Source organism: Hermetia illucens, chromosome 3, assembly GCF_905115235.1.
Source record: "Hermetia illucens chromosome 3, iHerIll2.2.curated.20191125, whole genome shotgun sequence".
In the NCBI taxonomy this organism is placed as follows: Eukaryota; Metazoa; Arthropoda; class Insecta; order Diptera; family Stratiomyidae; genus Hermetia; species Hermetia illucens.
This window is the reverse complement of record NC_051851.1, coordinates 137,120,573-137,148,305: the sequence shown is the minus strand read 5'-3', so window position 1 is coordinate 137,148,305 and position 27,733 is coordinate 137,120,573. Positions and strand designations below refer to the sequence as shown.

General features: G+C 40.9%; 1 protein-coding gene across 2 annotated transcripts in view; it reads right to left on the bottom strand.

Moving 5' to 3' along the window:
- LOC119651210 (ELAV-like protein 2) overlaps positions 1-27,047 on the bottom strand; it is a 42,582-nt gene extending 15,535 nt beyond the window's left edge. Inside the window, exons 1-6 of one of the 2 annotated variants that reach the window (XM_038054659.1) lie at positions 26,624-27,046; positions 10,660-10,714; positions 10,031-10,596; positions 2,012-2,115; positions 1,556-1,709; positions 1,208-1,246 (exon numbers count right to left, since the gene is read on the bottom strand). In XM_038054659.1, the coding sequence (XP_037910587.1) occupies positions 1,208-1,246; positions 1,556-1,709; positions 2,012-2,115; positions 10,031-10,214 (481 nt within the window). In that variant the 5' untranslated portion in view covers positions 10,215-10,596; positions 10,660-10,714; positions 26,624-27,046. Of the gene's footprint in view, positions 1-1,207; positions 1,247-1,555; positions 1,710-2,011; positions 2,116-10,030; positions 10,597-10,659; positions 10,715-26,623 lie in introns of both variants that reach the window. The other variant, XM_038054660.1, reaches the window with a different exon arrangement.
- Between the last annotated feature and the right edge of the window lie 686 nt (positions 27,048-27,733).

Genomic DNA, 27,733 nt, shown 5'->3' with positions numbered 1-27,733 from the left:
AAATTACCAACTCGAGCAGGAGTTCCTTACTTGTAAAAGCCTGTCGCGGTCGTAGCTTGAATGTGGAAGTCACCAATGCTATGTCTAGCATGCGGCTCGCGATGATCTTTGCGGATGGCTTAAAGCCGACATTTGTTTAATCCAAATTCCATCCGAATATCGCGACTAGACATGTCTATTATTATTCACAACAGGGGATCACCAGTACCAGCATACAGCACGTAGGCCACACTTTATTGCCAAACCATGCCATATAACATCATTCAGTAGCCATGAAAGGGGGTTTAGAGCCATGCAAAACCAAAGGGGACTCAATCAATTCCGATGGACCTCCGTATACTGATGATCTCTGAAATGTTGTTGCCTTCGGATGAATGCACTAGAAAGGTGGTATGCCACCCTTCCATGACTGTCACCAAAAACTTATTACTTTCGGATCGATACGGTACAGATATAGGAAATCAATCCAATTTGATAATTATTTATTTATTCCCATAAAGCCTTTGCAAACTTCTAACTTCCTAACACGAAAACAATATTGTAGTAAATGTTTATATTCGTTGAATAACTTTCCAAATTGAGTCCATATGAAAACAGGATTGAGGGTACAGTGATTTTACTGCATTGTTAAATGATGTCTGGATTTTTATGATAATTCTGATTTCGTATTTTTGTTAATTCGATTAAACAAAAGTTACATTACGGCATCGTTAAATTAACTTATTTGGGTAGATTAACATTTTTCACTTTAGTATCCACAACTGTCGACACTGAAATCACAGCGTATAATCAATAAATGACATATTTAACTGGACAACCAGGACACAACTTTCGAACAAAAGCATGCTCCTTTCTTTACTAACATTTACCATTAATACCAAATAAGTCACTTTAATATCAAATTTTAACATAATCTCATATTGTGATTGTTATGAATGTTACAAGGAAAATAAACGGATGATTTTAACTGTTTCTATATGGAGAGCTCAGCTGACAAATACATAAGCTTTCAATGGAGCACTGAAGCAATTAATTTTGTTCTGGATTTAATGCATTACAAAAGCTGTAGCTTAAACAAAATACTTATGAGATTTGACACTGTCAAAACATGTGAATGATATTATTGAAAGAATGTAGAAAATGATTACACAAAATACATTTATCAATGCCAATCATAATTGGAAACTTGGCAAATATAAATACATACCCGTCAACTTAACTCCGCCAGCAGTAACATAAGGTTGTTCTTTAAAAATAAAACATACAGGAAAGTAAAAAACCGAATTCTGCTTAATTCTGTCTTAAATTATGTTATATTAGTCTGAACGTAATGTGAGTGTTTTGAAAATCCTTAAAACATATAATCAGCGAGAATCCTAGTTTACACAAAATTTCAAACATTTCTCCTCCCGTCGAGGATATATTTTTAAAAAAAATTTAATGCAAATGAAATCCACATTTCTTTTATAAAAATCCAGAACGGACGAATTGATAATAGGCCAACCAACTAATGTAATGATAACGAAAAGCGGAAAAAGTAAAATGTGCATATTACCTGTTATATTATCACATAGTATCCGCGATGTAATTATCCTACCATATGGACTGAATAACGATTCAAGATCTGGTTGTGTCATGTTTTTTGGAAGACCCGAAACGTAAAGATTTGCACCTTTAATCGATTCGGAACTGGGACGGGCAATAGATACCTATATTAGAAAGGAGAGGAGAGGCGTCAGGTTAAAATTTTTTGAAAAAATGGTTATCGATAAAAATCAAGAGCACTGTCCACATAAAATCGAGTGATTGTGTTGAATATCAGATGCATTCATCTCATCTGTTTCAAAACAATTATTCCACAATCTCTAAATTATGAACTAAACACGGAAAATCCATTAAAATTTATCCAGGATAAGTCCATAATAAAACTATTTTCAGATAGAAACAAAAATTTCGTCTCCAACTCAATATCTCGACTTTATAGCACTTGCAAGTGAATGAGATACGATACTTTTATTGTTTTATTCTGTAATCGTAGGCCATTTAGTGTATTTATCGCTTTTTCTGCATCTTCAGGCCGATGATAATTAACAAAACCGTATCCTAAACTTTGTCCTAAAAAAGAGAAAAAATATAGTTAGTAAAATAAAATATTATATAATGAAATGAGCATGGAATACATTGTTTTAATGCACTTTAGGTTGACGAGAGCTTGTCAAGTGTGCTTTATGCAAGACTGTTTTGAAAAGTTCTAAGCTTGATATAAAGATGAATAAATATGACATTACTTTTCGAAAAACGTATTAAAAAAATTTTAAAATTGTATTTGTTAATTACCACAAATTATTTCATTGAAATAGTGATACATAGATGGAAGAAATATTGGAAATATTTGCGTCACGTAATATTTAAGGCTCCCTAAAAAACAAATAGAACCAGGAGGTCACATCAAAACCACTAAAACGACTAATCAATTATCGAGTGACTAATACGACAAATGATCCTCACAACCACCTGAAGAACGTTATCATTGATAGGGTCACAAACATACTTGGCCCCAGCTGCAAAAGGAGTCGGAACGGCTGGTTTGACGATGAATGTAAGCTAGCAACGGAACGGAAGAGTGCCACATACCGAGTAATGTTGCATGCTCAAAGAACGCGAGCACGCGCAGACTTATCACGAACTCCGTCGAGCGGAGAAGCGACTTTACAGACGGAAAAAGGAAGCCTGGGAGAACCAACAAGTCTGTGAACTAGAAAAGTACAGGGAGCAACCGAGAACAGGCGCGGAAGTTTTACCACCAAGTCAGCAGAATGAAGCCTTACATATCTCGATGCTCATCCTGCCGAGGCAAAGAGGGAAATCTGATTTCCGACAGAATGGGCATATTGGAGCTTTGATGAACTACTTAACAACCAGAATAACGGCAAGTTGGAGATCCCGCCAACTGAAGACGACGGACAAATACTGCCACCACCAAGTATAGAAGAAACAATCCGTGCAATTCATCGGTTAAAAAGTCATAAGTCGCCAGGAGCCGATGGAATTACAGCTGAATTGGTTAAATATGGAGGCGACCAGTTACACCAAGTGGTTCATCAACTTGTGCTCAAGGTATTGGACAGCGAATCAATACCTGACGATTGGCAACGAGGCATTATCTGTCTCATACATAAAAAGGGAGATATCATACAGTGCAGCAATTATAGAGATGTCGCGTTGCTGATTACAATCTATAAGATATTCTCCGCTATATTGTTAGGCTGGATAGCCCTATAAGCTCAGAACATCATTGGCCCATACAAAAGAGGCTAAACTCCAGGCAAATCAGCTACAGACCAGATTTTCTCTGTGTGGCAAACGATGGAAAAACTATTGCAATATGGACACCAGTTGTACCATCTATTCATCGACTTTAAAGCCGCCTATGATAGCATAGCCAGAGTAAAGCTGTACACGGTCATGAGAGAATTCGGTATCCCAACGAAATTGATAGGACTGACTAGGCTGACCCTGACTAATGTGTGAGGCCAGATAAAAGCAGCAGGATCACTCTCAAGATCATTTGACATCAACAACGGTCTACGACAAGGGGATGCCCTATCATGCGTCCTCTTTAACCTGGCCCTCGAGAAAGTGATCGGTGATGCTGAGGTTGTGCCGTTCGTATCAACAACATTCGAAATAAATTTCGAATATTGCTAATCCTAATATTGCTAATCCTGCTGCGCCATAAGATAAATGCAAGAGCTACGATCCTCTTTAAGTCCACCCAACTACTGGCCTATGTTGACGATATCGACATCATGGGAAGAACGACCCCAGAGGTGCAAACTGCCTTCATCCAGATCGAGCAGACAGCGATCTTGGGCTGCACATCAATGAAGACAAGACAAAGTATATGGTGGCAACGTCAGTACCGAAAACCAACCAACCAACAACATCAAACCACACTGGTCAAACGGGAAGAACAAAGATAGGAAAATACAACTTTGAGACCGTTGATAATTTCTCCTATCTTGGGTCGAAAATCACAACCGATAACAGCTACGAGGATGAAATCCGCGCACGGTTGTTGGCAGCCAACAGAGCCTATTTTAGTTTACAAAAACTGTACCGCTCTTACTGTACAAGACTATGATCTTGCCAGTCCTCATGTTTTCCTCGGAAACTTGGGTTCTTAGCAAGAAAAATTGCGAACTCTTGGCCGCGTTCGAGAGAAGAATCCTCCGAAGAATTTTTGGCCCCCTACATGAGGATGGACGATTCCGTAGCCTACACAATGACGAAATCTATAAGCGATACCATGACCGTCCGGTTGCGGATAAAATTCGGCTCAATAGGTTACGATGGACTTACACTTAATCCGTGTAGATGAGGATGATCCAGTCCGGAAAATCTATAAGGGCAATATCTATGGTAGAAAAAGAAAACGAGACAGGCCCTGCCTGAGATGGAGCGATGGCGTAGATCAGGATGCCAGACAGCTTCTGGGGATATCGAATTGGTGGACCTCGGGGCAAAACCGGGATGTTTGGAGTTCCTTATTAAGGCAGTCCTAGACCGGATACCGGTTGTTGCGCCGTTGATGATAATGATGAATATGACAGAACCAAAGATCCACCCTGGGGCAGTGGTGTAGTCTTTACTATGACTAAACATAAAGGTCTTCCCAAGCGCGAAAACGACTGATGTAAATACTTATAAAGGCGTTATCATAAAAATGATGTGAATTGTCTTGCCTAAAGTCGAAACCAACTTTCCGTTGTCTCTAGTCATCAGTATAGGATGCGATAACTACCTTCTATATTTCCTCAAACTTCGAGCCAATTGCATCAGTAAATAGTAAGGTGTCCAGGAGTATATGTAAAATTCATCTTGGTTTAGTACGGCAAATATTTAATTTCTAAATTCTGTGACAAATGTCGGCTATCGACTAATCGTACAGTACGAACCCGAACCTATGTTACCAAGTACCGTATAAATCGTAGAAATTTCCTTCACAAATTCGTATACAGCAGATTTCGTTTGTTCTTGCTGCTTTAACAGCACGAATCCTTGGTAAAGATTTCTTTAATGTTTCCTGATAATGCGCAGATCCATATCTACTTATTGTCAGTGATTTAATCGTCCGGGATTGGTAGAGTAGATTCTATCAACATCATAGGTGAATTCGTCATGAGTTTGCACATCTATGCATCAGGAGTTATGCTCGCATGGGCGGGAACAAATGCTCACCCATGGATAAAAATTGGCCATCGAAAGGAGAGGGAGGAGAGAATCTTGTGTCGTGATTAACCGCCGGATACCAGTCGACTTAGCTGTGAATGATTAGCTAAGTCAAATCAGGGTAATAATCACGGGCGAGCGCAATGCTGTAGTACCATTACAGTCCCTGCTCCAATCTGATTGTCGCGACAACAATTTTTATCAGAAGGATACCCAAAAATCAAGCCAGCTATGAAGGGGGAAATGACATTTTTTTACGGTGCAGGGCTTCAGAAACCCAGTATTGGCGGTTTTTGGGAGTGGGCAATGTTCACCAAAGTATGAGGGCTCTGATGCTGTGTATTAAGTTGTCTCATGTGTATTAAGGCACTAGATGAGCAGGCAGGGGGATGCATGTTACACCTCCTCAACGTAAGGTAGATGAGCGAGGAAACGAAATAAGGACGATATTAATGGTCTCTCTGGTCCCCGGCAAGCGGCCAAGAAGAAATTCTGCAGAATGAAGATAATTGAGCTAGCGAATATTCCGTGGAAAGTTGGAAGTTCTCTGACTACTGCCTCAACATCTACAAAAGGGGAAAGAGCGGCAACTCGTAAACTCGACAAATGTTGGCAGGACAAAAGCAAAAATGCCGATATCCATCGGAAAGTGAAAGCGAATACGTAGTTGACAAAATAGATAGTAGTGTGAGTGTGAATTTGGTGCTGGAGCTAAATAAATTCAACGAAAAGCCAGCGAATAGTTGTCGCGGCCAGGTGGAAAAAGTGCTAGATGAGCAAGCAGAAATGAAAGCTCGAAAACAAGAGATAATAATCGGAAGCACGGTTCTAGACGATGTTACAGAACGGAAGCATACTTGTTAGGCAGGTGAGGACGTGGCGGCAATCTGCGAACCTTATCGAAATTACGGTAGTGCTACGGGGATGGAAGACACATCGGGAAACACCGCGATATGTACACCCATCAACGGCGTTCATTTCTACAACTATTGCTCCTAGTTCAACAACAATACGAGCAGATGCTAGACAGCTTCATGTTAGACACTAAAGACAACTGAGTGGGCGTTGGAGTAGTTAAACCGGATGACGAACACAAAATCCTACTTGAAACGGTCGCGGAACTGGACATTGTACTAGCCAACGTTGGATGTGCGTAGAACCAGAAAAGCTCGCTGTTGAGATCGTTGTGTCTGCAAGCGAGGATACTTTGCCCAAAGACTAAAGGGAAGCCAGAACATCCAAAGCCGGAGAAGGAGTACCGCGATTTTCGCAGTAGACATACAGTAAACGCCATAAAGTAAACGGAATTGACATATATGCCTTCAGGCAAATACGAACCCCAGGGTGTGATGCCTCCAAGGTTGTAATGAACAAATTTCATGGGCAAAAATCATCATGTGACGTGCCCGCGACTCAAAATAATTGCAACTCTTTCCCCACAACAGGAAGAAAGTGAAACTCAGCCAACAATTCAACGACACGTCTTCTCGATCTCCAGGAAGAATTATAAGATATCGGTGAACAAATTGGGGATAATAAGGATCCGGGAATGGACGGGATTCCGAACAAAGCTCTGAAGCTAGCTGCTAAAATCAGGCCCACATAATTCATAAGAAAATTTGAATCGTATATGGTGGTAGAAGTGTTTCCCGTCCAGTGGAAGAGGCAGAAGGTGGTTCTGAACCACTCTGGACCCTATAAAAAAGATGTTGGAGGGGATGACTTACAGCAGGCTGCTTCCGTTTGTCGAGTTAACGGGTGCTCTCTCGGCGCGGTAGCATGGGTTTCGGCAAGCTCGTTCTATGGTCTACGCGATAGCAACGGCCGTGAATTCAAATTCACGGGACGGGAGGCGTCGATCGTTGGCAAGTGCTGCGTGGTGGTGTTGCTAGATGTCAGGTATTCGACCAAATGAATGGATTAAGGACATTTTGACTAAACTAGGTGGGTCTGGTTACTTAGCTCGAATAATCGAGAGTTCGAAAGACAAACGACTGTGGAGCATAATGTGTACGCTTGGCCTTTGCATGCCGAAGAAAGTTGATTGGTTTTACAGACGACCTGGCGGTAGTGGTAATTGCGAAGCAATTCGTAAACATGGAACTTTATGGAAGTAAAACCATTCACGGCATCGAAGTATGGTTACGAATGGTTAAACTATACCTGGCCAGCGAAAAGACGAAGGCGGTTATTATTACCAATCGAAAGAAAACCAGTATCCAAATTCAGGTTGGTAATCGAGGTCGTTACAAAATCGATCATTAGATACTTGGAAGCAATGGTCTACACCACGTTGATCTTGCGTCAGATTCATGCGGACAAAGATGGGATGAAATTATATATTCTACTGTTCTGCTCTAATACTGAATGCCAGATTTAGCGTTATCCGTAATTGTGAAAGTTGACACGACGAAAACAGTAAAGTCCTGGTGGAAAAAAACGAATTGATCTTTGCGAAAGAGAAGATGAAAATGGTTACGATCATGAGTACTTTAAAATATTAATTAATGCCAAGTTAATCCTTGGGGGGAACCTACGCCTATCAAAAGATGGTCCATATCGCCACGACATATGTGGTTAATAATATATCTGTAGATTGCTCAAAGCTGTGATAGTGTCATCCACACACACTGCAGAAACATTTACAAATTTGCAGAGCCTAAAGAAATTAAATTCGATTTATCGCCCAACTGATGCGAAAGTTGACAGCACTTTTAAAGAAAAGTTTCAGACAGAGCATTCCTAGTAAGCACGACCGAACAGAGGACATAGGCGTCTTTGGAGAATCGGTAGATACTCAAAATCACTTCTAATATTAAGGAAAGGTCTAAGCACGCTTACAGGAGATTGAACTGCTACGTTACGTACTTCCTTACAGCACACGACTGGACTCCCCGAATAGTCCTAGATGCGCCAGCACACTGAAAACCTCAGAGCACGCGCGGTTCAATTGGCTCAACTTCGACAAAGAGCTTGAATAATAGCAGGATTTCTCATAGAAGTTTTTGCTAGAGTGGTTACCAGCCATTCAGACTGTAGCCACCATCTGAATTTGGCATTACAGCTCCCTACCGCAAATATGCATATACCTTGGTTATCGCTAAAGGATATGTATATTCTGGATGCGACTCCATCTATTTTCTACATTAATTTCGATGCACTGCACGTGCTCAATATTAAGGATTCTGTCCAAAAGATCCTTCGTTTTGTACTAGTGAAAGAGAAGAGAACCCTCCACATGAACAACGGCTTGGTTACCAACTAATTAGCTAAACTGTTCACTCATGGAACGATCCGAAGACTTTTAGGCGAATTAATCATCAAATTCGTCCGGATCACGATCTCTGGAAGGGACATCAGATCCATAAACGTAAACTTGATCATTTACTCATAAACATGTATTCTTTGTATAATGTTCGAACTATACACCAACTAGCCGATACGCTATTCACATATAATAATACTGATACTACCTCTGTAGGAAGCTGCCAAGGAGATTACTTTGAATCAGACTGACCACGTGTTAATCAAACGTCGCCACTTCTGGATCCTGATAGACGTAAGAACATATAGGACCTATGTTGACTCAGATCATTATTTTGTAGACGTGAACATGCGATCCAGGATTAATATGAATCTGAGATAGGACGATGGGTCAAACAGCTATAGCCATGATAAATGGAGCAAACTACCTTAGAGCTGAAACTACAAGAAAGTCTGGAAACACCTCAAGGACTTTATCATTGATTAGGTCATGAACACTTTCAGAAAACGATCGGAGTGACAAGTTTGATGATGATTATAACCTAGCTACTAGGCGAAATAATGCTACATACCCCCCCCCCCCCCCCAACATTCTCAAAGAATGAGTGCACGGGTAGACTCTTACCGAAAATTTTGACGCACGGAAAATGTACTTAAGAGCCGCATCCGGGTAACTGTTCGGGAGAATTTCGGTCCTCTATATGAGGGTAGATAATTGCTTCACCTGAAGACGCTCTGGCGGCATACATTTGGAATAAATACTGCGCATGTTTGGCACATGTTTATAACAATAGTCTGGCGAAAGCGACACTTTTCCCCAAACCTAAGAATTCTACCTACATGAACCCGAAATGTTTCCAACCAATCAGTTTAAATGGATTTGGGAAACTGGTGTAAGTATAGTATACTGTATTTCCAACTAAAGAGTAATACAACTACACTATCTTAGGAGCTGTGCACAAAAAGAGATTTTATTTCTTGAGGACACCATCAAAAGGACGTTCTTAGTTGACACTGGTACTTCGGCACTTTGGCTGACTATCCACTTTCCATCCATCAAGCTTCGACCATTGCAGAACAACATATTACAACGTGTGTTGCATTACGAAGATGACAGGATGATGGTCCACGTTGGGAATTACTCCTACTAACTACAGTGTATCAACTGATCTCTTATTTCGAAAATCAAGCAGAATTACATTGTATTAAAACAAATATTAAAAGCTGGAATACAGATTGCATTGCAGATGGAATAGTTGAAAAACTTTTTAAATTATCTTTTTCTTGGTCAATTTGAGAACTTTTCAAACCAAGTACGCTTATTATTACGCTTCTAGACGTAATATACCCGTTCAAAAATGTTTTTTCTTTGTCTCCGGATACTTATTGAGTAAAAAAATTAATCGTGCTCCATCAATTAAAATGTTCTTCTCTTTTAAATATGAACTGGATGAAACAAAATTAATCCAACTACCTAATCCAAATAACAATTTCCAGCACCATATTGAAACTAATCGATAAGAGTGAGACTTACCTGTAACTTTATCTCGTATCAATTTACAACTTTCAACTTCACCAATACTAGAAAACAACGATCGAATTTCCTCCTGTGTCATCGTTTGTGGCAAATAATTAACAATGAGATTAGTGCGTTTATCTTCAGTTGGATTACTACCGGCACCATTTTGTTGCCCTTCTACCATTCCGCTGGTCATCATTACAAATCTATATTTTAAGTCGACTTTCCTTTTATAAAATTCAATGATTGCTATTGCTGGTTTTCAGTAAAATTTGTTATGCAAAAAGGTTTACAAATTCGTTCCTCTTTTGTGTGTTTCCTTGTCTTCTTCGACAATAATTGATTTGTATGGAAGAGCACTATGTGCTCGTTAACACCCTTATAAAATGTAGAATATCTGCTACTTAGTAGCAGATTTTCATTAGGTATGTAAAAATGTTGCGGATTTCTTTCGACAATGATTTTGGAGAGTAGCTTATCCTTGCTTTTCTTAAATACGAATAATACTGATATAAGTTCACGGTTGATTTTTTCTTAAAAAATCTTATACGATTCGTTATCCTTATGCATTAAGTAGAAATCTGAAAGAAATTTAATAAAACATTTAAATTTTTACTGAGAAAAACTTCAAAGAGTAAACTTACCTTCCTTTCTTATAATAGAAGTCGTTCGTTTAGGAATTCGATTATCATTTATTATCTGCAAACGACATAGAAAAAGATTATAATGATTAGAATTACTTGAATATTGGAAACTTAAGAAGTTAGGAAACTATTCTAAATCGGCAACATATCTGGTAAGAAGATGTAGTATCCTAGAGACTTAAAAATGGAAAATATTGCTAATTCAAATTATCTTTAAAATGTTCATCATTCGTTGTTTTGCTTAGGTGAAGTGGAGAGAAAATTAAGCTGTTGTGAATATCACGAATTTAACTAGTGTCAGAGAATTTCTTGATTTAAATAAGGATAGGAAATAAATATTTATCCTTCTCTACATATTGGGTTGGGGAAAAAGAAATGTATTTGTGATCGAAATTTGACGCTTTATTTAACATACTTAGGATTATTCGGTTTAGGTCAAATATGCGCCGTTTTGTTCGCAAACTTGTTGCCATTATCCTCCCCTTATAAAACCCCCCCTCCTTATTTGCAAAAAACTCAGACAGCCAGTTTTCGCAAGCCTCTTTTGAAGCCAACTTAGTTGGACCAAGAGCGTTTTGCATAAACCAGAAAATGGTATGGTAATCACTTGGTGCCCGGTCCGGTCTATACGGTGGGTGCAATAGGACATCCCATCCGAGCTCCAGTAGCTTCTGGCGGATCATCAAAGATGTGTGAGACCGAGCGTTGCCCTGGTGGAACACAACACCATTCCTATTGACCAATTCTGGGCGCTTCTGGTCAATCGCCTGCTTCAAACGGTCGAGTTGCTCACAGTAAAGGACCGAATTGAGGGTCTGGCCATATTTGAGCAGCTCATAGTGGCTGATTCCCTTCCAGTCCCAGCAAACACACAGAAAAACCTTCCTGGCCGTCAATCCGGGCTTGGCGATGGTTTGGGCCGGCTCGCCGCGCTTCAACCACGACCTTTTTCGTTTGAGGTTGTCCTATGGGATCCACTTTTGATCACGTCACCATCCGCTTCAAAAATGAGTCGAATTCGTTCCGTTTCAGCAATGCGTCGCAGGTGTTGATTGGCGTGGCACCCAAACATCCAGCTTTTTTTGGAAGCCAGTCTTCTGCAAATGGTTTCAAACGATTTTATGGTCTATACCTAGTTCCTGGCCAATCGAGCAGATGCTCACAAGCCGGACTACTTGGATGATTTCGACGATTTTATCAGTTTCTACGACGATTGGCCTACCAGTACGGGGTGTATCTTCGACATCCACTACACCAGAACGAAATCGATCAAACCAATGCTGCGCTGTGCGAATCGTTACAGTATCGCGCCCATAAACCTCACAATTTTTTTCGGCCGCCTTCGTTGCATTTTTATCTCTTAGGTAGTAAAAACGTAAAATATGACGAATTTCTTGCTTGGTGGATTCCATTTTTGACGCGCTATAATTTGAGACCGAAACGTACGATCACAACACTGTATTCAAATCGCCGTATAGTATGACCCAATGCGATAAGTACAAGACAAGATATGTCTAAGTGTCGCCATCTATTGACAAAATACGACATTTATTTTTTCCCAACCTAATATATTAAATATGTCGGACTATTCACCTTTTTGAGATACTGTCAATCTATGTAAATACACATCATGTCTTAAGATGCAGTAAATTTACGAAAACCAAGCAAATTCGCAGGTTTCCAAAATGCAAAGTTTGCAAATCGAGAAAAAATCGAAAATAGATCGAAACAAAACTGTCATATATTTGCAGCGGAAGCAACTCGAGAAAGGTAATCACGTTTTAATAAAAGTAAAAAATACTTCAAAAACCAATTGAAAAGCTCTAAAGACATTACAGTAGTGCTAAAAGGGATTAAACTAGGGGCAGATTTGTCTTAGATTAAAGCTTCCAAAGTAGAAAAAATCTAGGTGAGATCGGTGGATAGTATTATAAACCGCGATAGAACTCCCCAGTCACTTTGTAGAATGGAATTCGAACCTGACTGAATCCAATTTAAGGAGCGCATATATAACCTACATTATCTACTTCACCGATGAATTGTCACAAAAGAACCTCGTAAAAGACGTGGTCCAATACAATGCTAGAATTGCCAAGAATTTGGTCACACAAACACCTACTGTAATGTACCATTTGTTTGTGTCATTTGTGGAGATCTGCACATAACAGTTAATTTTAAGAAAAATAAATAGGAGCTAATGCAAAAAAAAACTAAAGTTGAAGACTACAAAGACATAACTCAGCGAGGCGTGATCTATGCTAGCGTTTGAACCTCAAAGCCAAGCAAATAAAAGCATCCCATCCCACAATCTGGAAAGGCTTCTCTTTGCACTGACTCAAACGGTGAACCAGTTTATGGTCTCGATGCAAGAAATGATGCGTAAGCAGACCCAGATCTTCAAGGTCCTTCTCCGAACCAAATGAACCAGGTCAAAATATGTCATTGGAATGAAAAAATAGCGTCAACCATCATAAATTGGAAATCGACATAATGCCCAAATCCTGAACTTATCTCACTTACAAAAACAAATGTCAAATTGATTGGGGTTGCTTCTACGACACTAAGCATATGGAGGTGGACGCCCATTGCGGTACTGAAATACTTAACAGAGTCTGCATTAGGCTTTTTCTTCTAGAAGATTACTGCAAAGACCAGCTCCAAACAACTTAAATTCTATTAGTGGAGTGGACTAGCGAGACAACCATCACGTCGATCTACTGTCCTACAAGCATTCCAAGAATTTCTCAACACTCCAAAGAACAGATGTCGCTGGGAATTTTAATACTAAGCATAATCGTTCGTAGTGAATTTCCAAAAATCTATAGGCGCGCATCTGTAAATCAACACTCCCTTGAAAATAAAATATGAAGTAGACAAAGCCCTGTTGAAATTCAACGAAAACATTGCCCGTGGGTGCACAACTGTCTACTGCATAGCATACTACAACTGGTCTTAGCAAAGCACAAGTTGGGAAGATAGAGGCAAGTTCACAGACCTCCAGATCTAAAAACAATTAGCCAGATCAAGTTGATCGCTCTACAAAAAAACCCCAGAATCCCCAGTTGCGAAACTTATTAGTTTATCACTACATGAACTGACTTTTTCCTGTGGAAATTTACAACAAAGATGAAGAAATATAAGCAATGCGAATCGCCACTAACATTAGTACGCGACAACTGGGGAAGAAACGATGCCGAAAAAGGGGTGGCATTTGCTCCCACATTTACCACAGATGAAGTCAAGGTTTCCAAAAATATCTATGGTTACGCCAAAGGGAAGCTTCTCATTTCCAACCAAACAAGTTGGTCGAGTCTTTAAGTGAACCCACAGAACGTTCCAGGATGTGATCCCATCACAGGCAAAATGATGAAGGAACATCTAGAAATTGCAATCACCCACGCGACTCACATCTTCAACGGAATTCGACGTCTCGCTTATTACCCTTAGGCTTGGAAGATTGGAAATAACAATAATCCGCAAATGTGGTAAGGACCAAACGCAAGTTCCATACTAGATTCCATAAGTCTTCTACCCTTCCTTTCAGAGGTGTTAAAAAACTACTGCTTATGAAAATCCCACGACTCTTTCGAGAGAACCATGATATAATTGAACAAGTTTGTAGGATCGTCTCATTTTACACTCCCATTTTGCCTTTAACTCAATGTATACCAATTTCGTTCACTGTGTGTTTTTTTTACAAAATTTAGTACTTCAATTTTTTTTATTTTTCAGTCTTGTTTTGATTAAATGGGTATTTTTTATTATTTGTTAACATCAACCGAGAGAAAATTAAAATTTTAAATATCACTTTTTTCTGAATAACCAAATAACCGAAAATTTAAACTGGTGACCTGCACCGCCTGGCTACGCTTCATAAAATCAAAATTATTGTAAAATGGTAGTAACTTCGGTGAACGTAATGCATCACCCCATAAACAAATTTTAAATTACCCATTAATTTGGACATAAAGGAAGGATTTCGGAAGTGGACAATTTGAAAAGAGACACTAAACAAAATTAAAGAAATTCAGGCGGAGAATCTCATAATTTTCACCCCGGGCCTGCATTTTCTTCCTACGACCCTGTTTGAAGGATAGTGACAAAGGTCAATATCAAATCTTAAAAGGGCGCTGCATAATGCAAGCAATTAACGACTTTTTACCGCGTAGGTGGGCATGGAAAAGAATGTGACTTTGACAACCTGATAAATAACCTTTCTTGTTGACTTTATCTACTGTTTTAAATACGCTTTCCGCTCGGAAAGACGGAGTTTGTAATACAGAGGAGCGACCCCTTGCTAGAAGACATATCAAACCCGCCCCGGTGATATGTTATGTGCATTTGAAACAATGAAAAGGCCAACATAGGCAAATTTGTGGAAGCTCTTCTAAAGATACAGATAGAAGCAATATCGTTAAGCCTCCATGGATTTCACACAATTTTGGTCGTCCAGAGCAGACTATTCCGAAGCCCCGAAATAGAGACTTCAACAAAGTTGGATTGAATTTACATTTTTGGAGCGGCGGTTTTCGGTTTACATATAGTAAAAATTAACATAGATGCAAATCTCGATAAGCAAAAATAATACCGAAATAAAATTGTTGGGTTAGTGGAACAGAAGGCACTACCTTGGCACTAGTTAATTTAACGTAGGCAGAGTGGTTGAACCTTTTCTAAAAGGGACCACCTAGGTATTTCCAGTTATAAAATCGACCCACTTTCACAAAATCAACGAAGTTAAAGAAGAAGTTATCCTGAAAAAAATTTAGAAGGTATATGTGGAAGTAAATCAATAGGATGCTCAAAGTAGCTAAATACATGCAAACATTAAGCATCGTGGCGGGAATCAGTTACATTCGGGCTTTAAGGGGGTCATCTCGTGCAAGGACTGTTTTTTTTAGAAATTTTTTGTGAAGAACTGGATAAAGGTAAGTAATGATACGAATTTTTCACCATATTTTTATTAACTTATACACCCATCAATAAACCTTCAGTTTAAAAAAAAAAACATGTAAAGCCTTCGCTTTAATTTTCACTCTTTTAGCGTAGTCATTCGAACGTCGTTAGGACCGGTAAATTCGCACTTCATTACGGTGCTCGACTTAAACCTAACATACGACACTTTACCACTTTGACACTGTAATTTCCGAATGACTCGGGAGATCGGAAAATTACTTTGCCCAAATATTCTACACTATATCTAGATACAATTGATACCAAAAAAATAGATTCCTCGGATCCGACACACGGCACGACCCCCTTAAGGCGACCAAAGTGCATAGATTCAAATATAGCACGAGAATGGTTATTGTATAATGGCCGCGTACCTCTTCAATCGGTAAAAACTATATATATTAGAGTGTTTTAAATTTATAGCAACAAGGTAGTTTTGGTGTGCTATAACTTTGTTAATAATACAAGGGCTTTTGCCAAACAGTATGATGCTGTATATTATGGGCAAGGTATATTATTGCAGTTTATTGTTCTATAATGAACACGAAACAAATATTAACTTTATTTTAGCAGATATCTAATAGTGTTTGAGGCCATATAGAAACATCACCGTAGTGTTTTCAGATTTTCTAGAACTCTAAACACAGACCTGATTCGGAAAGTACTCATCAAGTCCTTTCATTTGATATGGCACATGTCTATATTTGGTGAAAAACAAAAAAAGAGGCGTATAAGCCTCAAAAATATAAATACTCTAGGAAGAAAAGCTCAAGTCGAGCCATCAAACCTTACTTAATAAACCCAGAATACCGAATATAGACTCGCATCACTATCTTGTTGGCATGGTGCTCCGAACTCGAATGACAACACCACCCAGAATCCCCTTTGACAATCAGGTGAGAGTTAACACATTCACAACACAACCCTCCGGAACACCTATAAGAGGGAAATGGATACCGTAATAACCGCAGTCAACAGAGATCCTGGAGATGAAGCATCCACAAATGATCTTCACAATCACCTGAAGAACGTTATCATAAATACGGCCACAAATATATTTGGCCCCAGCCGCAAATAGTCGGAACGACTGGGTTGACGATGAATGTAAGGTAGTTACGGAACGGAAGAATGCTGCATACCGAGTAATGTTGCATTCTCAAAGAACGCGGGCACGCGCAGAGACTTATCACGAACTCCGGCGAGCGGAAAAGCGACCTCACAGACGAAAAAAGGAAGCCTGGGAGAAGCAACAAGTCTGTGAATTCGATAAGCGCCAGGCGGGCAAGTTTTACCAATAAGTCAGCAGGATGAATCCTTAGACATCTCAATGTTCATTCTGCCGAGACAAAGAGGGAAATTTGATTTCCGACAGAATGGGCATATTGGAGTGATGGGTTGAGTACTTTGATGAACTACTGAACAATCATCGGCGAGTTGGAGGTCCCGCCAAATGAAAACGACGGACAAATACTGCCACCACCAAGTTTAGGAGAAACGGTCCGTGCAAATCATCGGCCAAAAAATCATAAGTCGCCAGGAGCCGATGGAATTACAGACGAATTGGTTAAATATGGAGGCGACCAATTACATCAAGTGGTTCATCAACTTGTGCTCAAGGTGTGGGACAGCGAATCAATGCCTGACGACTGGCAAAGAGGCATTATCTGTCTCATACATAAAAAGGAAGATATCACACAGTGCAGCAATTATGGAGGTATCACGTTGCTGAGTACCATCTATAAGATATTCTCCGCTATCTTGCTAGGCCGGATAGCCCCATACGCCCAGAACATCATTGGCCCATACCAAAGAAGCTTCACTCCAGGCAAATCAGCAACAGATCAGATTTTTTCTGTGCGACAAGCGCTGGAAAAACTGTTGGAATATGGACAACAGTTGCACCATCTTTTCATCGACTTTAAAGCCGCCCATGATAGCATAGCCAGGATAAAATTGTACACGGCCATGAAAGAATTCAGTATCCCGATGAAATTGATAAGACTAGGCTGACCCTAACCAATGTGCGAGGCCAGATAAAAACAGCAGGATCACTCTCAACACCATTCGACATCAACAACGGTCTCAGCAGTGCCCAATCATGCGTCCTCTTTAATCTGGCCCTCGAAAAAGTGATCCGTGATGCTCAGGTAAATGCAAGAGGTACGATCCTCTTCAAGTCCACCCAACTACTGGCCTATGCTGACGATATCGACATCATGGGAAGAACCACCCGAGACGTACAAACTGCCTTCATCCAGATCGAGCAGGCGCTGATTGGCGCGAGATCTTGGGCTGCACATCAATGAAGGCAATACGAAATATATGGTGGCAACGTGAGCACCAAAAACCAATCAACCAACAACATCAAACCGCACTAGTCAAACGGGAAAAATAAAAATACGAGGCTACAACTTAGAGAACGTTGATAATTTCTCCTATCTAGGGTCGAAAATCACAACCGATAACTGCTACGACGATGAATCCGTGCACGGTTGTTGGCAGCCAATAGAGCCTATTTCAGCTTACAAAAAGTGTTTTGCTGGAAACATCTCACCATAGGGTCAAATCTCTTACTATACAAGACAATGATCTTGCCAGTCCTTATTTATTCCTCGGGAACGTGGGTTCTTAGCAAGAAAAATTGCCGGAATCCTCCGAAGAATTTTTGGCCCCTTGCATGAGCATGGACGATGCCGTAGCCTACATAACGACAAAATCTATGACCGTCAGGTTGTGGATAAAATCCGGGTCAACAGGTTGCGGTGGGCGGGTCACTTAACCCGTATGGAAGAGGATGCTCCCACTCGAAGTCTATAAGTGTCTGAGAGGGAACGATGGCGTAGGTCAGGACGCCAGACAGCTTTTAGGGCATCGAATTGGTGGACCTCGGCGCAAAACCGGGATGTATAGAGTTCCTTATTAAGGCAGGCCTAGACCGGATACCAATTGGTGCGCCGTTGATGATGATGATGCCTTATTTTTGTGTTGAAGATGCTGGAAGTCCTGGGTCCATATACTCTTGATGACGAACCGACCACGTGGGAAGCAACTCACTAGACGCTGCCTCATCGCTGCCGTGTCACGATGCTCTCAGGGATTATATATTAAAAAAAATAATAAAAAAATATATATAAATGGACCGATTACCACCTGTCGCTACTTTCGTTTACGCTGCTCCCAGGGCAGAGGTCACCACGTTGTCATGGTGGGGGAGCTTGTGGTTGTTTACTACTACACTATGGGTATCCAAAAACACATGAAGATGGAAACAAAGGATTGTAACTCTCCAAGTGGTAAGAAGTCACCGACTTCGAATCCACCCGCGACTTTGAGGATTCAGATCGTGGCTGAGGCAAAGATTTTGGAAGCCTCACCTAATTCATGTTCCCCCACGGAGAAATCGGTGGAAGACAGGCTCTCCACTTCAATGGAAAATCTACACCCGGCGCGGCCAGCCAAAAGAGACAGTACAGCAACTCTCTTAAGGAGAGGAGCTGGGAATCTGACTACGACCGGCCTGTCGGTGACAACGTTGCCTAACTCTTCTAAAATACGGAAGAGGAAGACTCGGCAGAAGGAAAATTTAGCCGCAAAGGAGAAGGGACTACAGACTTCCCTGTCAGAACCTTCTCCGGCTGTACCCGGAAAAGCGGAGGAAAAGGAAGAATGAAAGATTCTCGAGACCGAGGGTCTGCGTTCTAATGTCAAAATTGTTAGAGGCAACCATGCTAAGACAATTCTGTTCTCAGGACCTTGTTGCGGTCAACTTACAATACCAGATTAATGGTAAGAGGGGAAACGTCATAGTTGCCTCTGCTTACTTACGCTATGATTTTTTGTGCCCTCCACCAACGCTAGAACTATGCCATCTGGTAATGTATACAGAATCAAGTAGCTTTGAACTTTTAAAAGGTTGTGATGCGAACGCTCAGCATATTTGTTAGCAAATGTAGAAAATGCAATCCTAGAGAAGAGAAGCTATTTGATTTTATCAGTTCAGCTGGTCTGATCACCTCGAAAGTAGGGTGCGCCCCTACGTTCGTGCGGTCAAGGAGAAGTGAAATAATTGACCTAACAGTCTGCACTTCAAAGTTGTTAGAGTTGATTAGAAACTCAGATCACCGTTGCTTAGAATTTAGTCTGACTATTCCAGGCGAGCAGCCTGTAATACAAAGACGGAATCCTAGGGAAATGGATTGGACGAAGTTCAATGAGCTTCTTGGTGGCAAAGTTGAGCTCCCTAGGCGACTAAGAACTCCTTTGGCGATAGAAGATCAATTGAAAACTCTGAATCGTTCCATAATGTAACCGAGAACTGCAGACACTCAGGAAATCAACCAGACGACTTCTGGTCGCTTGCAAAAGCAATAAAGATGAAGACTGGCAGATTTGAGTCTACAACGACTGAAGACGAGTGGGAATAAGAGAATTGGCATTTTCTGCAAACCTTTCAACACGAGGGTGTTGCAAGGGGAATTAGAACACTGCGAGAGCGCTTGTTTCCAATGAGAGCTGCTACACTATCATTTGAACACTTCAAATCACCTGGCATGGATGGCATTTACCCAGCGATGCTAAAGGAAGGTATAGAGCACTTAGAGCAACTTCTAAGAAATATTTTTCGAGGATGTCTTATTCTGGCCTACGTGCCTTCCTCTTGGCAGAAGGTAAAGATAGTCTTCATACCAAAGCCTGGGAAATATGGCTATTCAAATCCAAAGAACTTCAGGCAAATCAGCCTAACATCATTTTCGCTCAAATGTCTGGAGAGACTGATTGAGCGTCACATTCGCGAGAAGGCGCTAAGGTCGCACCCACTAAATGGAAACCAACATGCTTAACAACGTGGAAAGTCCTGTGAGTCTGCTCTTCATTCTTTGGTTTCAAAGATAGAGGATGCAACTCTAAAGGGTGAGTACGCGATGGGGATTTTCGTGGACATTGAAGGTGCGCCCTTCCAAAAGGTGTGTGATGCCGCCAGACGTGGTCTTGACGAAACTTTAATAAAGTGGGTCGACGCTATGCTAACGCAGAGATTGCTGTGTGCTGAGGTGTTGCTCGCTACCTAACAACGGAAGCGACGAAACGCTGCCCTCAAGGAGGTTTGCTATCGCCACTTCTGTGGAGTATGCTGATCAACTCACTACTATGCGAACTGCAAAATCTACCAATACACGTTCAAGTTTATGCGAATGACGTGGCTGTGGTGTCTGTTGGTCGAGATCTCGGAATCGTGTGTAGAAATACACAACGCGTCGTTAATTTGATTGACTGTTGATGTCTCAAGCATGGAGTAAACTCAAATAAAACCACAATGATAGTATTTACAAAAAGGAGGAAACTGAATGATCTTTGCCTGCTAGAGATAAGGGGTACAACCCTTCAACTCTCCGAAGAAGTGAAATATCGGGGAGTTATTTCTAGATAAGAAGCTTCTTTGGAGCAAACATGCAGAGGCAAAGATGAAATAGGCTCTCACAGCTTATGGGCTGTGTAGAGGGACCTTTGCCTCGACATGGGGACATAGGCCTTAGGTAGTAATGTGGATATATGTTGCTATCATTAGGCTGATGTTCGCTTATGCATCCGTAGTGTGGTGGGTTAAGATGAAACAAAAAAATTTTCGTTGTAAACTTGCCACACTGCAAAGAAATGTGTGTCTGGATATAACCGGTGCCATGAGCACGACATCCGGGGTAGCTCTGAATGCATTATTCAATTTCCAGCATTCAGAGCACTCCAATGAGAGCAGCTCATAGACTAATTCGATTAGATCTATGGGAAAATAATGGACGTGGGGGGTACAGAGCATTGGAAGAGTCATTGGGAGAACTGAATTTAGTTTTCGCAGTGCCATACATCTGTTTTGTAGAAGATATGATGTTATCTTGAAACGAAGAGAAAACTGGGACGAACCAGATGAATGCGTGTCAGGATATACTGACGTCTTCTACACCGATGGCTCAAAAACAGAAAATAGTTCTGGAGCAGGAATCTATCTCTCGAATAAAGACGAGAAGTAGGTTTTTCCTTTGGGACGGTCGCTGAAGTGTACGCAGGCTGAAGTGTATGCGATCCTAAGGATGGCAAACTAAATGATTCACAAGCGGTTGAAGGGCAGACGCATCGTAATCTGTAGCGATAGTCAAGCTGCATTAAGGGCGCTGAGTAGTACTTTGATCAATTCAAAAATCATTCAATACAGGGGATTTACTCTGGGTGCCCGGTCACTGTGGTGTAGAGGGAAATAAAATCTCGGATCATCATCAACGGCACAACAACCGGTATCCGGTCTAGGCCTGCCTTAATAAGGAACTCCAGACATCCCGGTTTTGCGCCGAGGTCCACCAATTCGATATCCCTAAAAGCTGTCTGGCGTCCTGGCCTACGCCATCGCTCCATCTTAGGCAGGGTCTGCCTCGCCTTCTTTTTCTACCATAGATATTGCCCTTATAGACTTTCCGGGTGGGATCATCCTCATCCATACGGATTAAGTGACCCGCCCACCGTAATCTATTGAGCCGGATTTTATCCACAACCGGACGGTCATGGTATCGCTCATAGATTTCGTCATTGTGTAGGCTACGGAATCGTCCATCCTCATGTAGGGGGCCAAAAATTCTTCGGAGGATTCTTCTCTCGAACACGGCCAAGAGTTCGCAATTTTTCTTGCTAAGAACCCAAGTTTCCGAGGAATACATGAGGACTGGCAAGATCATAGTCTTGTACAGTAAGAGCTTTGACCCTATGGTGAGACGTTTCGAGTCTTTGTAAGCTGAAGTAGGCTCTGTTGGCTGACAACAACCGTGCGCGGATTTCATCATCGTAGTTGTTATCGGTTGTGATTTTCGACCCTAGATAAGAGAAATTGTCAACGGTCTCAAAGTTGTATTCCCCTATCCTTATTCTTGTTCGTGCTTGTGTTTGACCAGTGCGGTTTGATGTTGTTGGTTGATTCGTCTTCGGTGCTGACGTTGCCACCATGTATTTTGTCTTGCCTTCATTGATGTGCAGCCCAATATCTCGCGCCGCCTGCTCGATCTGGATGAAGGCAGTTTGAACGTCTCGGGTGGTTCTTCCCATGATGTCGATATCGTCAGCATAGGCCAGTAGTTGGGTGGACTTGAAGAGGATCGTACCTCTTGCATTCACCTCAGCATCACGGATCACCTTCTCGAGGGCCAGGTTAAAGAGGACGCATGATAGCGCATCCCCTTGTCGTAGACCGTTGTTGATGTCGAATGGTCTTGAGAGTGATCCTGCTGCTTTTATCTGGCCTCGCACATTGGTCAGGGTCAGCCTAGTCAGTCTTATTAATTTCGTCGGGATACCGAATTCTCTCATGGCCGTGTACAGTTTTACCCTGGCTATGCTATCATAGGCGGCTTTAAAGTCGATGAACAGATGGTGCAACTGTTGTCCATATTCCAACAGTTTTTCCATCGCCTGCCGCAGAGAGAAAATCTGATCTGTTGCTGATTTGCTTGGAGTGAAGCCTCTTTGGTATGGGCCAATGATGTTCTGGGCGTATGGGGCTATCCGGCCTAGCAAGATAGTGGAGAATATCTTATAGATGGTACTCAGCAACGCGATACCTCTATAATTGCTGCACTGTGTGATATCTCCCTTTTTATGTATGAGACAGATTATGCCTCGCTGCCAATCGTCAGGCATTGATTCGCTGTCCCATACCTTGAGCACAAGTTGTGTGGTTCACTTGGTGTAACTGGTCGCCTCCATATTTAACCAATTCGGCTGTAATTCCATCGGCTCCTGGCGACTTATGATTTTTTTAGCCGATGAATTGCACGGACTGTTTCTCCTAAACTTGGTGGTGGCAGTATTTGTCCGTCGTCTTCAGTTGGCGGGACCTCCAACTCGCCGATGTTCTGGTTGTTCAGTAGCTCATCAAAGTACTCAACCCATCGCTCTAATATGCCCATTCTGTCGGAAATCAGATTTCCCTCTTTGTCTCGGCAGGATGAGCATCGAGGTGTATAAGGCTTCATCCTGCTGACTTGTTGGTAAAACTTCCGCGCCTGGTGCGGTTGCTCTCTGTACTTTTCTAGTTCACAGACTTGTTGGTTCTCCCAGGCTTCCTTTTTTCGTCTGTGAAGTCGCTTCTCCGCTCGACGGAATTCGTGATAAGTCTCTGCGCGTGCCCGCGTTCTTTGAGAATGCAACATTACTCGGTATGCGGCATTCTTCCGTTCCGTTGCTAGCTTACATTCATCGTCAAACCAGCCGTTCCGACTCCTTTTGCGGCTGGGGCCAAGTATATTTGTGGCCGTATCTCGGATGCCTTAGCAAAAGAGGCTTCAATTTTCCCCATGCCCAGACCGGAATCAGCAATTGGGGTGAAAATTGGGGACAAGTTTCTCATAATGACAGGTGGCGAAGCCTTAATGATGCTAGAGACACTAAACGTTTCCTGTCAGAACCAACCAGCATACTGCAAAGTTTATCCTGTCGAAAGGCAGGAAAACTTGCAGAAAGGTTGTGGGCATTCTGACTGGCCTTAATTCACTAGCTGGGCATATGTTCATAATAAGAATTATACAAGATGATATGTGTCCATCCTGTAATGAGGAAGCGGAATCCATGGAACATTTTCTATGTGAGTGCCCCACCTGTGACATCAGATATCAGATTTTTGGTGCTGATGTGCTCCAACTGCAGCGGGTAATATCACATCCACTAACGGAAATCCTGCGATACATAGATGGATCCAGGATATTCCGTTAGACGGAAAAGCGAGTACAATGGACCACTTAGATCTGAGTGCTCAGAGGCTTTGCCTCTCCCCTACCTCAAATACACACACATCCCTATGTTTATGCCAAATTTTGTATTTCTAGGATGAACTTAAGGGTGGTTTCGGGCCAAATTTCTAAAATATGGTAATATACTATTATTAAGTTTATTTGTATCGATTCCGCAACGAAATGTATTTTGAGGCCTAGATTTTGTCTAGATACACCACTGAATAGTTCTGAGAACGCGACCTGTTACACGTTTTGGGGGACATATTTTGCTCTCACTCACCTACGCTCCTACCGATGTCAAATATGAGACCAGTTCCGGAAAGTACTTATTGAGATTGATAGACAAAGGGTAGTTACCTCCAAACTACAATTTTTTAATTTTCAATGTAAATATATATTTCGGAAGCAACTTACCCCCTTCATCAGTAAAAAGCTAAGTAAGGGTAAGTTGCTTCCGAAATATATATTTACACTGAAAGCTAAAAATTGTAGTTTGGAGGAAACTACCCTTTGTCTATCACTTTTAGGCTAGACTACAAAAAGCAGACAAAAATCTAATCTCTTACTTATTGAGCCCTTTCATATGATACCCCACATGGCCATATTCCGTGGAAAAAATATTGCACGCCCTTTCGCAAGTACCAGAAGCCACCCTCCCCATTGTAAAGAGATTCACAGACCACACGTTCTCACCAAATTTCTTGACAATCGGTCCAGACGCTCCGAATAAATCAGGTGTGACAGACAGACAAACGGACAGATAAATATCGTTGTTTGACACAAAACCTTAAAAAGAGCTGGGAAGAAATAGACTCTTCATGAATGGAAATTAAATATTTCACTCGAATATCAATTATTCTTGTTAATTATGAGGTCAGCATCTTATTTGCATGGCTTAAGGTGCAAAATTGATAAGTTTAAATTTCTAGAACTTCGACATTGCACTGTCAAAATCCAAAAGTTGGTAATATACTTTTATTAAGTTATTTTTTTGAGCAGATATCGGAATGGGACACATTTTCAGACCTAGATTTCATATAAGCGCACCACCCTGATTTTTTCGGATTTTTGGGTTGGTTGGTTTCCGAAAATAAGTCCTACCTCATTTTAGGTGTGTGGCGCAATTTTTCTCGGAAAGACCCGGACGTATGTCCTATTCCATTGCCCAATAGACAACCACATAGCATTCTTTCACGTATACTTTAAAAGCTTCCATGCGTAGGCTCTAGAACTAGCAACATTTGGAAATTACGTTTTCAATTTTAAGTGTACTGTGCTCTCTTTCTGGGTTCCTGGGAAATCAAGAATATTTCAACATCACCATAAGGAAAATATTTATTCTGCAATTGTACCCAGCTAATTTGGAATATTCTACATTGTCTGCAAAATCAATTTCAATCAAAAACAACCAAATGAAAATCTATCCGATGTGTCTGAAAGTTTTTCCTTTTTAATGACTCTGAAGTGGAATCTGCAGTAGATCAACTTCCCTCATTACTATGTATTCAAGCGCTAAATTTTTCTTTAAAAAAATATTTAAATGAAAGAAGTTTTGCTGTCCGATATACATATATGTATGTAGGTACGTAACAGCCATATATACGGGTCGGAAAAATTTCCAATTTTTCAAACACCTTTGCACATTCTTATTAAAATTTTTGGCAAAGGTGCTCGTGCAAGATATTAAACGCAGTATAATCGTTTTCAAGCTTACAACACAATTGCCAAGAGCTGCCGTTGAAACACGTTCGGATACTCATCAGCAATAAAATTATAAACCGAAGAAAAGGATTAACTTTCTTATACAAGGACAATATTTACTGCAAATGGATAGATACTTTTCGTACTTGGCAATTAAAAATGAATGTCGTAGCTCCACCCTAGTATCCTCTTGAAGGACATATTAGAGAATATTTAGCCCGGCAACTCTGGTGAAAGTGAAGTAAGTATTAACAAGTATATGTACATTTAACATTTCAACATGGTATCATCAATAGTTCATGCTCTCACAAACCAGCACGATGTATCCATTCGAAAACAAACATTCGAATATTTTTAGATTTTCAAAAATAGCTTGACTTAAAACTGGTCAGAAGAATCCAAATCGACATAAAATCATATTATTTTCATTTTATGAGTTTGCCGCGGCACAATCACAATCGAATAAATTCGCAGAGCCATAGCCATGAAAATATTGAACTTTCAGACTACCCTGGTTGTATTTAAATGTGAATTACGTGACTCACCTCCTTCCCTAATTAAGTGAAAATAATCCAAACAGTAGAACTTAGTATACTGGGCAAGTGGAAACAAGTAAAAATCTCTTAACGTAAATCCTGGGAAAACACAATACGCACAAAGAACGAACAAAAAACCGCGAAAAACACAAACGTTATCCTTTTTTATTGTCACATAAACACAAATCACTTAAGACAATGTGCATAGTTTTGATGTCATGAAAATATTGGAAAAATCTCGTTTTCCAAAAATAAAGTATTTACGAACAAAGAGGAATTGCACAATTGAACGAACCCAATTTTAAGATAAACGAAAAATTGAAATCATTAAATAATATAGAACGGAAAACAAACGGAAAAACTGAAGAAAAACCGCCTCTACCGACAACTCAACGGAACAGAATGTGAATTTGGGGCTGTCGGGAAAGCTGTGGAAATTTCTTGTCCGCTTGCTAAAAATTTTCCCTGCACACGTCATATTCCCACATCTATGTTTACATATCGGCTGGCAATCAGGGAGTTGGGGATCGATCGCGGAGCCACCAAAGTTTTCGCCACGATGACAGTGAGGAGGAGCACGTACGCTTACGCTCACGGGGAGGGAAACACGCAAGGCTGCATAGATTAGATGGATAGAAGCGAAAGTGATAGGGGCCACCAGCTGCTTTTAGCAATTCGAGGAATTTCCCCCCGAAAAGAGATTCCTTGGTGGAGCAGGCGCGCATCGATCGAAGCACTATCAAAGGCTAAAGAGCAAATAGCTTGCACATCACACGAGATTTATCGCAAGTGTGACGAGTGAAACGCGACCAATTAGTCTGGGTTACCTAGTTAGAGAATTCAAGGAGGAATCAGCTTCAAGGGACTCTTATGTTTAGATTGGTAACCAACAACAAAACATTTTATTTTACAATTTGTATTTTAGATAAAATATGAAATCAAAACGACCTGCCCGGTCGGTGGTTCGCAACTTAATATCTTCAATTATTTCTTTTTCATATTCAATTATTTTATTTACAATTTAAAATTAGCAAGGCCTACTACGCCACAGAGAGCACCGGCGGTGGCATCTGTCAGTCGAATCAACAACATTCGAAACAAATTTCGAATGTTACTTAT